The 13,325-nt window shown below is 44.7% G+C and overlaps 1 protein-coding gene across 3 annotated transcripts in view; it reads left to right on the top strand.

Annotated features, from left to right (window-relative positions):
• The window catches only part of LOC118217303 (cytohesin-3-like), a 35,570-nt gene extending 24,021 nt beyond the window's left edge, over positions 1 to 11,549 (top strand). For all 3 annotated transcript variants that reach the window (XM_035399199.1, XM_035399197.1, XM_035399198.1), the window contains exons 5-13: positions 830 to 948; positions 2,437 to 2,517; positions 2,795 to 2,907; positions 3,341 to 3,489; positions 3,835 to 3,946; positions 5,641 to 5,717; positions 6,097 to 6,168; positions 6,287 to 6,441; positions 9,185 to 11,549. In XM_035399199.1, coding sequence (XP_035255090.1) covers positions 830 to 948; positions 2,437 to 2,517; positions 2,795 to 2,907; positions 3,341 to 3,489; positions 3,835 to 3,946; positions 5,641 to 5,717; positions 6,097 to 6,168; positions 6,287 to 6,441; positions 9,185 to 9,257 — 951 coding nt within the window. In that variant the 3' untranslated portion in view covers positions 9,258 to 11,549. The remainder of the gene's footprint in view (positions 1 to 829; positions 949 to 2,436; positions 2,518 to 2,794; positions 2,908 to 3,340; positions 3,490 to 3,834; positions 3,947 to 5,640; positions 5,718 to 6,096; positions 6,169 to 6,286; positions 6,442 to 9,184) is intronic.
• The last annotated feature ends 1,776 nt before the right edge of the window (positions 11,550 to 13,325 follow it).

Below are 13,325 nucleotides of genomic sequence, written 5' to 3'. Positions count from 1 at the left end.
AGTGTATGTGTCAAAAATGTACACTGTCAGAGTAAATCCTACTCTGTCAGAGTTAGTTTAGCACAGAGCGTTTCTCTGTATTGTGTTAATTCTCAGGGTGAACCCTGTCGAGCTGGATCCGAGTGAGCGTGAACGCGGTGTTGGAGTGTTTCTGAGATGCGCCCCGGGGCTGTGTTTTGTTTTTTAATCTCTGTTTGCAGCTGCTGACTGCTGTCACTCCCAGCAGCTCTCACACAGTAATCACCTCTAAGGGGGATAATTACCTGAGTGCTGAAACACTGGCCGCACTTTTTAGCGAGCGCTTAGCTATAAAGCGTTCTGCAGTCGACTGCTAAGCTCTGCATAATGGCTCCATAATGCTTTGTGAAGCTTTGAACAGATACAACCATTGTTATGCAAGTTGTGAGGCATAGAAACGATGTGGTATGTAGTGGAAATTCAGTAAATAGAAACACACAATCTGACAGTACTGTATTATAATCAAATGTTCATTTCGTAGAAATACGGTTGTTGGGAATGTTCACAAGCACTGGTCACTATAACTGCACTCGTTAAAAAAATAGTTTTGTAATAATCTGAAGGAACATTTACTCATCTGAAAAGGTATATTAAGGTTTGTGGTTTATTTGTTGTTTTATATTTGTCTCTTCTCTATTTGTCTTTCTGCACAATTTAATCTTATGTCAGTGTCAGAATTGCAGAACTTCAGAATTGCAAATGCAACGTTGTGAGCCGTTGAATTGTGGGGTCAGAGGTGAACCCCCTGGCTCAGGGGTGAAAGGTGAAAGGACTGTAATCAGACTGCGTTTTGCCTGCACTTCCCCACCAGGGCATCCAGTTTCTCCTGGAGAACGACCTCCTGCAGCAGACCCCTGAAGACATCGCCCAGTTCCTCTATAAAGGGGAGGGGCTGAACAAGACTGTCATCGGCGACTACCTGGGGGAACGGTGAGCCTCGTGCTGCCGCTGCCCGGCCAAAAATGGCTTTCAGAAGTAACGAGAGAATGGAGAGTTCGCGTTTTATTACCCCTTCCCCAAGGTCCCCCAGCATCATCACACACAATAAAGCCAGGCTCGCTTAAGCCTCAGGAAATTAAGTCTGGATTTCCTCCAAAAAAAAACACGGCACAGTCCAGACTGCGGTAAAAGCGGCCTCTCTGACACGTGTTCCTTATCTCTCGGGAGCTAACGTTCGCTAACGGTGAACTCGGAACTGCTTCCCCCAGGACTGCAGGCTTGGTCTGAGCTTGCGCTGGGGAGCTGGGGACTATCAGCCAATCACATAGTCCACAGCAGTTAGAGTGCAGCTGGAGCGGCAGCCCTTGCGCATGTGTGAAGGCTGCTCTGCAGCTGCAGAACCGTGGAAACAAAACCTCTCAAACAGCCAATCTAAACATAGTTTTTAGCCCTGAGATAGTCAGCTGGCCATTTGCTAGTTGGTAAATTGTCATGGGCGTATGCTTTTTGATGAAACGGTATGTCTATCTGGATTGGTCAAACTACCAGTGCCAGCTTTAGGAAAAGTGTATACCAGTATGCTTTCTAAACATCACTAACAATCTTTATCCCCGAGTTTGAGATCCAGGTGTTAGTGGGATGAACAGTACAAGTAAATACAAAGCTTTTTAAAATGGTTTTTCATCTTCACTATTATCCTCAGTTATGAATACACAGTAGCCATAGTACCCTACAGTAACACTCCAAGCACCAACAAACCCAACCACCCAGAGAGCAGAACGAGCCCTTTCCCACAGACTACACTACTGTCTTTGTGTTTAATTACCCAGTGTACAGCAGCTGTAGAGTGGGTAAACCTGGGAGGGGCAGGTAGGATTGAGTAATTATAGACCCCCTAGTGTAGGGCAGGAACACCGGTCTCTCATTCCATGGTAACTATGGGCTTTAGATTTAGGGGACAGGGGGAGGGGAGAGGATGAGAGGCGAGAGGGGTTCAGGGGCCTGGTATCTTGCTCACCATCTGCTGAGCGACAGAAAAGAAACGTTCTTTCTCACAGCCCGTTTAGTTTTATGGTTTTATTTTATGAACTGATAGCGTATGCGTATCCATTTACTGATAAGGCCTATGTTAGCATGCTAACAGAGGCTATTCTCAACATGCCGTTATTGTGTTGATTTAACAGTGCGTTTGTACACGCCGACTAAATACACACACGTGATATTTCAGACCAGCCGCGCAATCTAGCAGCTGTTCAATTTGTCTTCAAACTTCAGGGAACAGATTTATTTTCTTCTCTCGCATCACCTTAACGAGCTCTGAAGGGTAATTATTAACCGAACACGTTTCTCTTTAAGACGCTGAAAGGGAATAAAATTGGAATGTGTGCTTCAATGAGTCACGGGACGTTGAGGAGCCGCGTTGCGCTTAGACTGAACCTGGCCCTTATCGCTGACCCCGGTGACCTCTCTCTCTTGCAGGGACGAGTTCAACATCAAAGTCCTGCAGGCCTTTGTGGAGCTGCACGAGTTCGCCGACCTCAACCTGGTGCAGGCCTTAAGGTGCGACACTTAAGGAGTTTTTCAATTGCTGCTCATTTCCTGAAGTGACTGTTGAACTGGAGTTCACCCTGACCCTGAGAGATGAATAGATATATTGACATAAATATATAAAAAAATACTTATTCTGCAGATGGAATAAAAAGAGCTTGTCATTTAAAAAGAGATGTCTAACAAGCACCTGTAGCCTGAAACTAGCCTCTCCCATTCTCTACATCCCTCCTTCCCCTGCTCTCTGTCTCTCCCTCTCTTTCTGTCTCTCTCTCTTTCTATCTCTCAGGCAGTTTCTGTGGAGCTTCAGGCTCCCAGGAGAGGCGCAGAAGATTGACAGGATGATGGAGGCCTTCGCCTCCCGGTACTGCCAGTGCAACCCGGGAGTGTTCCAGTCCACAGGTGCGATGTGGGGCGGGGCGGGGCGGGGGCGGGGTCTGAGGAAGTGAGGGGCGGGGCCAGATGAAAGGAGGCTGGGCGGGGGCGAGGCTGTTACTGGGGAAAAGAAAACAGCCGGACACATAATTTCAAGATTCTGTCTGGAATGCCGCAGATCTTATCGATTCCAGCCCACACAGCCACCTCATTACCCCTGATTTATATCTCATATGGCCCTATGACCATTCAGCTGATTAGGTTTTTTTTTTCTTGCCTCAGATGTAATAATCCAATTGATCTCGTGACCTCTACGGATTAATGACCACGCTGTCTGAGGAAACAGCATCTTTATCTGAGCCTCTCAGCGAAAACGGGGCATGGGTCGTAGCGTATTGACGTGTTCCGGCACACGCGTCATCCGTGTTACACATACGCGTCCTGATGCGTTTCTCTACAGACACGTGTTACGTGCTCTCCTTCGCCATCATCATGCTGAACACCAGCCTGCACAACCCCAACGTGCGCGACAAGCCGGCGGTGGAGAGGTTCATCTCCATGAACCGCGGCATTAACGAGGGCGGCGACCTGCCCGAAGAGCTGCTGCGGGTACGAGCCACGCCCTCTGGACACACCCCAAATATACTTACAGAGAACATAGAACACACCATGCTCTGCAAACGAATATGTTAAATGTATCATTGGGTCACTGAAACCCCTCAGGTTAATTGTGCATTTAGCATGTATAAAGTGTGCAGTGTATTGTGTATAGTGTACAGGGATTTGGCTATCTGCCTGTTTTCTCCTGTGTTTTTAAATAGCGTTTTCCGTGCTTCCATTGAAGACTACACAGCTGTAGTTTTTAGCCTGTTGGCCAGGACATCACTGCAAATGTGCACTGGTTCTCAACTCCTATTCTTGGTTAAAAACTTTTTTTTTTCTTCCTTTGAACAGAATTTATATGAAAGTATTAAAAACGAGCCTTTCAAAATCCCGGAGGACGATGGAAACGACCTGACGCATACCTTCTTCAACCCCGACAGAGAGGGATGGCTCCTCAAACTGGGTGAGTTATGAGGGGACTGCAAAGTCCAAAAACATTAAGTACAGCTGCATATTGGGGGGCTGCTGGGTGGCTTGCCCTGTTAAGGCACTGTCCCACTGCGGCCTCTGTGCCTCGCGGTCTGATATCGAATGCAGACCGTGCCAGTGCCAGCCCTACAGGGATTCAGCATTGTGCAGCAGTGACCCCCTCTGGTCGAACGGGGTGCCTGCAGTCTGCCTGTGCCGAAAGCACGGATGAGTACGGAGGGAGGGTTTCAGGTGGCGGTTTGTTCCGCGTCTCATTTTCATTCTCTCGGTAACCTGGTGAGCCCCCATCTCCCCCGTCTGTGCCTTTCCGAGCCTTTCCATTGCTCCCGTTTTCGCTAATCGAGCAAACGGTAGATCTGGGCCCATCACCCAGTTACCTGCTTAGAGTTGCAGAGGAGGTGAAAGGTCAGCCTATTGCTATGCCAGTGGCTTTGTGTAACCCCCAGCCCCCCATCTCTCTCCCTCTTTCTCTCTCTCTCTCTCTCTCTCTCTCTCTCCCTTTCTCTCTCTCTCTCACTCTTTACATGTTGGCCGGGCCAAGACCAGCACATTCCTCCTGCTGTATGTAACGTCTCTCTGGCCCATCAGACGCTCTGTATTTATGAGAAACGCTGTTAGCTTTAGGCACAGAGGAGAATGAGCTCTTTACAGCTTTTCTCTCTTTGGAGGCGTTTCAAGCCCCGCAGTTTTAAATCTGTTTTTATTATTTATTTCCCTGCCAGATTTCTGTACGGAGGGTGAGCTACAGAGTGTGTGTGTGCTTCTACAGGCAGGTATTTATAAACAGGTACATCGGGCGTCTCAGGCTCCCTGAGTTATAGACCCCTAGTCGCTAAACCGCTAAGCAGCTGTTTTTATTTTGGAACGCCACAAATGAAAGCTAAACAATAAACGTGCATGATTCATGAGTGAGGAAAAAATGCTGTTCGAAGAGAACATGGCTGAAGAGGACATGCAGGTTTAATTGTAAATTTTGTTTTTCTGTTTTATTTGGGTCCCAAGTCTGAACATTGTGTGTGTTTTTAATCAAAGTGGAATGAAATTGTGGTTTCGTAACAAAATCTGAAACAGTTAGCATATTTGTGCATTTCCTGTTCTTGCATCAGTCCAAAAACAAATGACATAAGTTTTAAAAAAAAAAAGCTAAGGAGAAACAGTTTGGGGCCATTTCAGTTTGGGGGAAAAAATCTGTGGATAAAAAAAATGAATAAAATGACTAAGAGCGTCTGCCGTCAGGGGTCAGTGCTCTGTCTGTTCGTGCTCATGTTTCTCCTCCCTCTGGGCCGCACTGTAACCGTGGCGACTCGCCATGGCGATACGGCTGTATGTGGCGGTGACGAGCCCTGCGGCCACTGCGTGACTCAGCCGAGGCTGGCTTCAGCCGGCACGCCTCTGCGGCACGCGTCGTTCTCATTGGCTCGCTTTAACGACTCCGATTAAGGCTTCTTAATTTCAGCCCGTCTGATCCATCTCCGCGGGAACGCTGTTGCTGCTAGCGACACTCTTTTCTGGGTAATTAAACAGGGGCACCACGCTGACACCCCAGCCCCCCCCCCCCCTCCCGGGGATGTTCCCCTGCACTGCCGAGCGAACGTTCCGCAGGGCGCCCGATTCGCGCGCTTCACTTCCTGTTTCCTGGCTGACTGACGCCTCGCTCTCGTCCTGCAGGGGGGAGAGTGAAGACCTGGAAACGCCGGTGGTTCATCCTCACCGACAACTGCCTGTATTACTTTGAGTACACCACGGTATGTGCCTGTTTACTCTGCTTTCAGTAACGCCCAGTCTGACTCACACTCTTCCACGTGTTCAATGTTAGACTGTATGTGCTGTCACAATGTGTGCATGTATCAGTGTGAAAGTATGGGTGTGTGTTCTCTATGTGTGTATGTTTTGTATGTGTGTGTATGTATTTTGTGTGTATGTGTATTGTGTGTGTGTGTGTGTGCGTGTGTGCTTGCATGTGCGTATGTACAGTATGTGTGTGTGTTTTGTGTGTGTGTGTATTTGTGTGTGGGTGGATGTGTGTTTGTGTGTGTGGGTGGATGTGTGTTTGTGTGTGTGTATCAGGGTGAATTTGTCTGTGTATGTCTCTCTCCTCATGCTTGTCTCTGCTCCCTCTCTCAGGATAAGGAGCCGAGGGGAATCATCCCTCTGGAGAACCTGAGCATCCGAGAGGTGGAGGAGCCCAGGAAACCCGTAAGTACCTTATCACTTTATTATAATAATAATAATAATAATAATTCTGAAGCATTGAGTGTAAGTAAAGTGGATCAGTTTTCCCTTCATCTGCGTGCCTTGCTGCGCTCTCCTGCAGAACTGCTTCGAGCTGTATAACCCAGGTCACAAGGGTCAGGTGATCAAAGCGTGTAAGACGGAGGCCGACGGGCGAGTGGTGGAGGGGAATCACGTGGTGTACAGAATCTCCGCCCCCACGCCAGAGGAGAAGGAGGAATGGATCAAGTCCATCAAGTAAGGGGCGGTCCCTCTTACGGCCACACCTCCCTCAGCCGGGGGGCATGTGTGTATGTAGATGTGTTGTCGTGTAATGTGAATTTGATGTGTGTACTTGGAAGTGAATGTGTGTCCAACTCTGCATACGTGTTACGGATGTGTGTGCGTGTGTGTGTGTGCACCACACCCTAAGCTTGCACCTGACCATGTGGAGGCAGCTGTCTGGACTGTAATTACTCTTTAAAGTGTTCAGAGTAGCAGACTTATAGTAACATACTTAACTGCTTCATCTTATGAACTTGGAGGGATCCTCAGAGAACATGTTCATTGATTCTGACAAATTGATTCCAGCAAACAGTGTTGTACGCATCAAATCAGAGGTGTGCTCAGATTAAATTAATATCAGAAGCCACTCTCATAAAAGTGTTGACATGACCGGTGGCCACTTGTTTCTGGCCAGCGAACATCACAGATTTAAGAAGCACTGAGGTGTTTCCTAAGATGCTGGAACAGAAAAGGACTTTTTATGGTGCCAGGCTGTGAGTAATCTCTGCCATGGTGAAGTCACAGTCCTGACGCAGACCACAGAATTCTGCTGAATAAACACAGAAATCCCAACTACAAATCGCTCTGTAAAACAGGACTTGGCATGCCATGCGTCTTTGTCCTCTGTTCCGGGCCTCGTGGTTACTTAGCTGAATGTTACACATGCTGTTAACCAAGACAAATATTATGCTTACGCAGTATGAGAAAAAGCAGCACCTTTTCAGAAAGTGGGCATGATATATCTCCTGTGTGACACTGGAGCAGGACACCCTGTGTGTGTGTGCGTGTGTGTGTGTGTGTGTAAGTATGAGCAAAAATGCCAGATTGACTAGTGTGTGTGAGATTTAGTGTAAGGCTGGGGAGGAGACACAGGTTGGTTCAGCTGCTGCTTGCTCTTTGATCACAGAGGGACAAGGCTGTGTGCTTCAGGTGTGTCCCTCTACTGTGTGCTTCAGGTGTGTCCCTCTCCTGTGTGCTTCAGGTGTGTCCCTCTCCTGTGTGCTTCAGGTGTGTCCCTCTCCTGTGTGCTTCAGGTGTGTCCCTCTCCTGTGTGCTTCAGGTGTGTCCCTCTCCTGTGTGCTTCAGGTGTGTGAGGGCTGGTTGAACGACTGCTTAAGAAAAAAAAATTTTGTTCGCATAAAATGTTTGTGAGCCTGGTTCTAAGGACTGTGAACTCCTGAATCGTGTTACGCTGTGAAGTGAAACAACAGGGAAAGCAAAATGCAGATTCCCTACAATAAAATGCCTTTAATGTGAGGAGACAAATCGGGTCGGGAACAATTTTGGTCACATTTATGCATTTCAGAATTCATTATGATTAATTGTTTTCTCACATCACTGCACCAGGATTGTAAAAAATCACCATCAGCGGGGCTGTTTGTGTGGCGAGGGCGGTTGATATAATTGTCCTCACACCCTCTCAAGCTGTCAGACGGAGTCTCACACTCTCCACCCTTTTCTGTGGCGCGATGACAGCTTCCTCTCAATGTGGAAATGCAATCCAGAATGCTGCTTGTACTGTGCTGTTATAGTAACAGAACGGGGTGTCCGTAGCTGTGTGGAGCTGTCTCCGTACCCCCCCCCCCCCCCCCCCCCCCCCATGGGGTGGACGAACCAAACAGAGCCATCCGCAGCAGGCTCTGCTCTTAAGACTGCTACACCACACTGCAGTGACACCACACACAAGAAACCACAGCATACCGCACCACACTACACCGATATCATGCTACACTGATATCACACTGTGTTCATATCACACTGCATCCACATCAAACTGCGCTGATATCACACTGCACCAATATCACACTGCAGCGACATCACATTGCACCGATACCACATTGTGCCAATATCACACTGTATCGATATCACACTACACCAATATCACACTGCATCGATATCACACTGTATCGATATCACACTACACCAATATCACACTGCATCGATATCACACTATGCCACAACTGCCCTCTAGCCTGCTTCATTGCAGCCGTGTGTGTGTTCCTCAAATCAGAACAATGAAGAATAATTTCTGTGTGAATGTGCGGGTGACATTGTTTGCGTGCGCATGTGTGTTGGGAGAGGAAGGGTTCATTTATCTGTGGCGGTTTGAGAAATGCACTGTGGCTTATAAAACCGTTTATGCAACGGTTAAGACTGGAACAAAATACTGAAAGGATGTCTTATGAAAGCTACAGCGGAATGAATGGAATGAAACATATCTGCTGTGAAAGGTTAAAAGCTTTCCCTCTCTTGTGCAGAAGCGCTAATGTGATTTTCGTCCGTGAAGCTGTGGCATCGATGTCATCCTTTCTGTCCATTATTATTTTTAGTAGCGCCTGTTTCATAGGTAAAGTGTGTGCGCGAAATCAGCCAGTTGGGTATATGTTTTGTTTTATAATTGCGTGTAATCTCGCGTGTATCTCAGGTACAATGAAAGGTGCACACGGCATTGCTATAGAGCAGGGACTGGATGAATTCCACAGAAACTCACAGGAAAAATCTTCTGAAACCATGGAAACCAAACTGGGTCACAGGAAAAACTTTTTTTTTTTTTTAAATTTTGATCTAGTTAGATTGGGGGTGGGGGGTTACATGACTGCACACAGCTGCATTTCCACATCAAAGATGACCAGAGTTTCTCTCTCTCCCTCCAGCATACCGTAGGCACTCATTTATTTCATTCATCTTTTTAATTCTTCTCTCTATTTTTTTCCAGAGCCAGCATCAGCAGGGATCCGTTCTATGACATGCTAGCCACCCGGAAACGAAGGATCGCGAACAAGAAATGAGGCGCTCCATCCCGGGGCGTAGCGTGGACTGTCACCCTGGCAACGCTCGCGGGACAGTATTTTGACGGATTCTTCTGCGTGGACACTCCGCACTGAGCGGCTGCTGATTGGCCCACAGGATCAAGTTGGAAGCTCAAGGCATGAGGCGGTCGGAAATATTGCACAACACGGCACTTCCCATAAATTACTTTGTAGATACACATCGCTGTTAGTGTCCACCCCCATACATTACGATCCTTGCTGTGTTCAGACGACCTAAGTAACACTACTGCTGCTTTTGATGCAGGGATGTCCTCTCCAGTTGTTCCCTGTTGTCTGGGTCCAGATGGCACTTTTGAGGTGCCCTTTGAGGTTGTCCCAGGAAAGCTTCTTCTGACCTCCTGGGACACGCGTGCTCACACACATACATACACAAACGAACACACATACAGGCACACATACCAAGTAGTACAAGATCTCATGTGCAAAACCAGGTATTTTTGAAAGTGGACACTGATAACAAACCACTGTTAAGTGTTCAAAGGTGAAAGCACCCTTAAATGTTCAACCTGAAACAGACAGGAAGCAGCCAGGACTGTGACCCTTTTTCCTCACCTCTATCACATGACTCCAGCAAGCCAATCACGCAGAGATAATCCACCAAATATTTTAAGTTTCGCAAAAGGCAAAACTGTGCTATAAATGATAAAAAATGATATTCAAAATCGTGAGAAAAATATTTTCTATATGTCAAAATATTCTATATGCTACTCAGTGTATTAAAGCAGTAAAAATTATTGTCATTTTCATATATTTAAGTCTATGCATATAGTGGATTGTATATTCTGTAATAAATGCAAACATTGGAATAATGATTTATAAATATATTAGTAAATATTCTGTGTATTTTGACATATATTAAATGTGTTCTTTACATTTTGCAATTCATATTTTACTACATTATAGCCATGTATTGCTAAATGTGCCACATATTACTGGCACACATTTATCCGTTTTCTTGGGGGATGTGTTAAGCTATTGTTACAGAATCTAAAGTTGGTCCATAACATTTTAAAAATATCTTGACTTTAAATCAGCTGGACTGATTGCATGTAGCCTGTGGTTTAATTGAAATGTAGGAAATCATATTTTTAAAACACCTCCTCACTCAGTGAAGGTTGGGGTGCAGTCAGTTTAAGCTTTTCTTTGTAGGACTTCAGTGGAGGAGACAGGTATTTATATGTCATGTGATCGCTATATGTATAACTGATTGTGTTTTGGTTTCTGTAATGTGTACCCACAGATTCTTTTAACACCAGATTCTCAGCTCCTGTGTTCTTTCCATTCTTGTTTCTTTTGAATAACAGACGTTTCTAGTTTGTTACTGGAGTTTCCGAAGCTATATTCCAGAAAAATATTATATTCTAATATATATACAGTATATTCCATTCTTGCAGTACTATATTTGGTCATTCCCCTTAAATTGTTCAGAAGATGCATAACATTGGAATATTTTGGCTTCAGCAGTAAAACAGGATTTTCAACGCCTAGAATACAGAGCTGAATATCTAGTGCATCTATAGAATCTGGGTTGTAAAGAACATGGTCTACCTGTCTGCTTTGAAATACAACTACAATCCCAAACAGCCAGTTACGTTTGTATTTCTTTTTTTGTGCTGTTGCAAAAAAAAAAAAAATTCTGATTGTTACTGTTAAATGTACTTATGTGTAAATAATGTATAAAGATTGCATTTTACTTGATGTTTGTACATTGTACAGCATGTGAAACCTTACAGCTATGTCATACATCAATGCAAGTGATGGGTTATATGACTGTGCACTAGAACAATTCTGTGCGTAGGGCAAGACAGTGTTATTCACTTTTGCTCATTAACAGCCACAGGGTGTGCAGATGTTCTGTGTTTGTGTTAAAAACAGCAACCATTTCAGACCCAAGAAACCAATTCAGGGGATTTAAATGCATAATCAACTGCTTTACTTCAGAAGTAAATCGAATAAGTGTTGTGTAACAATGAAAACCACATCCTGCCACTCTCCATGGGTAAAGATAAATACCACTGGTGTAGGACAATCTTTAAAATTGTGTTTAACAGATGTCAAGATGCAGGGTATTGATGAGGACAAAGCCAGTTAAGTTTAACATGCGATTGCAAAATAAAAGCCCTGGCCCAGGGCAGACTCCTATCTTGAAATGCCTTGTGAGGCAAGTAATTAAACTTTTTTTAAATGATATTTGTGTAATGGTTGTATCTGTGAAATACAAAATTATGAATAAACAAAAATGCATAAATATTTAGACCTGTATGTGTATAAACTTTACATGATGAAAAATTAAAAGTTATTTGTTTACCAGAAAGAGAGCGTTAAACTGCTTCTTGGATCTTTCCTTATTGGCAACTTTTGGAAAAAACAGCATCATGACACAGAGACTGGGGTATGTGCTAAATACTTTATATAGTCTAACTTGAAACACATACAAACAGACTATTCAAATACAATAAGATGGATATGAACAGATTAGTTTAATTTAAATATACTCAGTGACCTATTTCTTCTTTTTCCGACGACGTAATTCGCCACGTTACTTATTAATATTCATATTTCCGCAAATTAGCCAAATGAGAATTCACAACAGCTGCACACACGTTTTTGAAGTCAATGCGGAAGAGCTCATGGGTATTCTGTGGCCTAGCGTATGTGTATTCTTGGATATAGATTAATAATTATGAAAGATAAAGTGTTTGTGGATTTTCTTACCGCACTAAATTAGTATCTACGTAGGTATACTCTCATCGGGCGGCTGGCGTTTCATTAGCAAGTCGCGCATTTATTTGAATATTCTGAATCAGAAACTACATTCTGGATGAGAGTCGTGTCAATTAATACCATTCCGCTGAACGACAAATCACCTGGGAACGTCTGGGAGGCGTGCCGTCAGTCTCGCGCCTCCGCATCAACTGTGTTGCCTGCATCTTTTTCAGTAATACGCACGCGGGATATCTTTAATCGTTACAATTGCCCCTAAAGTTAGATTTTTCTCTGAGGGTTTTCAGCTTGAAAGAACGTGCAGTCTGAGCCGGGGAAAGCGCACTTTTGTGTCAAGTGACAACGCAGACCCTGCGTCGCCTCCTTGAAGGTAAAAACGTTTGTTTCGCACGCAACACCTGTAGCGTCGAGCCGCCATTTGACAATCAACCATTTAAGTCAACTATGGAAAACAAGATTTCTGGGTTTAACGTTTAAGTAGACCCTCAGACCTTCCGAAGCCATCTACGCCTTTTCTCGCTAGCCGAAGACGATTAATAGTAACAGAAAATGACCCCATATTTTAGGATACACCACTGCTCTTATGTAGTGCGCCAGGAAAGACGCTACTCTGTCATCTGCTGGCGGAAGAGTATTATGCAGTGTAAAGTTAACTGTGAAACTTCCTGATGTTTTCATTTAAAAGCTGAGTGGAAAACACAATTTATAAGGCCAATTTTGTAAAAAGAACAACACCCAAGCACACTATGAAAGGCTAGCAGAAGGCTTCATAACAGAAGGCTTCTCGCACATAATGGGAATCTCATTAACCGTCGGTCTGAGAGATTAATTGAGGCCTGTTTTATCATCAGCGAAACAGACCAGGTTTAATTATCTGTGAAGTGTCCTGTGTTTTAGCTGTATTAGCTGTAAAATGATAATGGTAACCCTCAATTTGCTGTGTAAAGGCTGCTTTGTACATGGCGATAGCGTCGTGTCATTTAAAAAAATCTGTCAATCGGTAGGGTTTCTGGTGAAAGTTTTTAAGGGGGGTAGGGTTAGATAGCATGTTCAAATCCTTGGTGGATCACTGGCATGGTCTTCAACTAGCCGTCTACCCCAAATTGCGTCAGGAAATGTGCAATGTTGATAATGTCCAACAAAAAAAATCAAGCTATACAAGTGTACAAGTTAAAGCATCTGCTTAGCAAGATAGTAAAATGAATTCCTTTTTTTAAATTTAAATTGGGCATTTCATTATATCAGGGATTGTCATCATGGTTATATTCTACCACATCGGCAACATCGCTCATGACCCAGGTG

The sequence above is a fragment of the Anguilla anguilla genome, chromosome 17 (genome assembly GCF_013347855.1).
Source record: "Anguilla anguilla isolate fAngAng1 chromosome 17, fAngAng1.pri, whole genome shotgun sequence".
Classification (NCBI taxonomy): Eukaryota; Metazoa; Chordata; class Actinopteri; order Anguilliformes; family Anguillidae; genus Anguilla; species Anguilla anguilla.
Note: the sequence above shows the minus strand (reverse complement) of the source record. Positions and strands in the feature narration are given on the sequence as shown.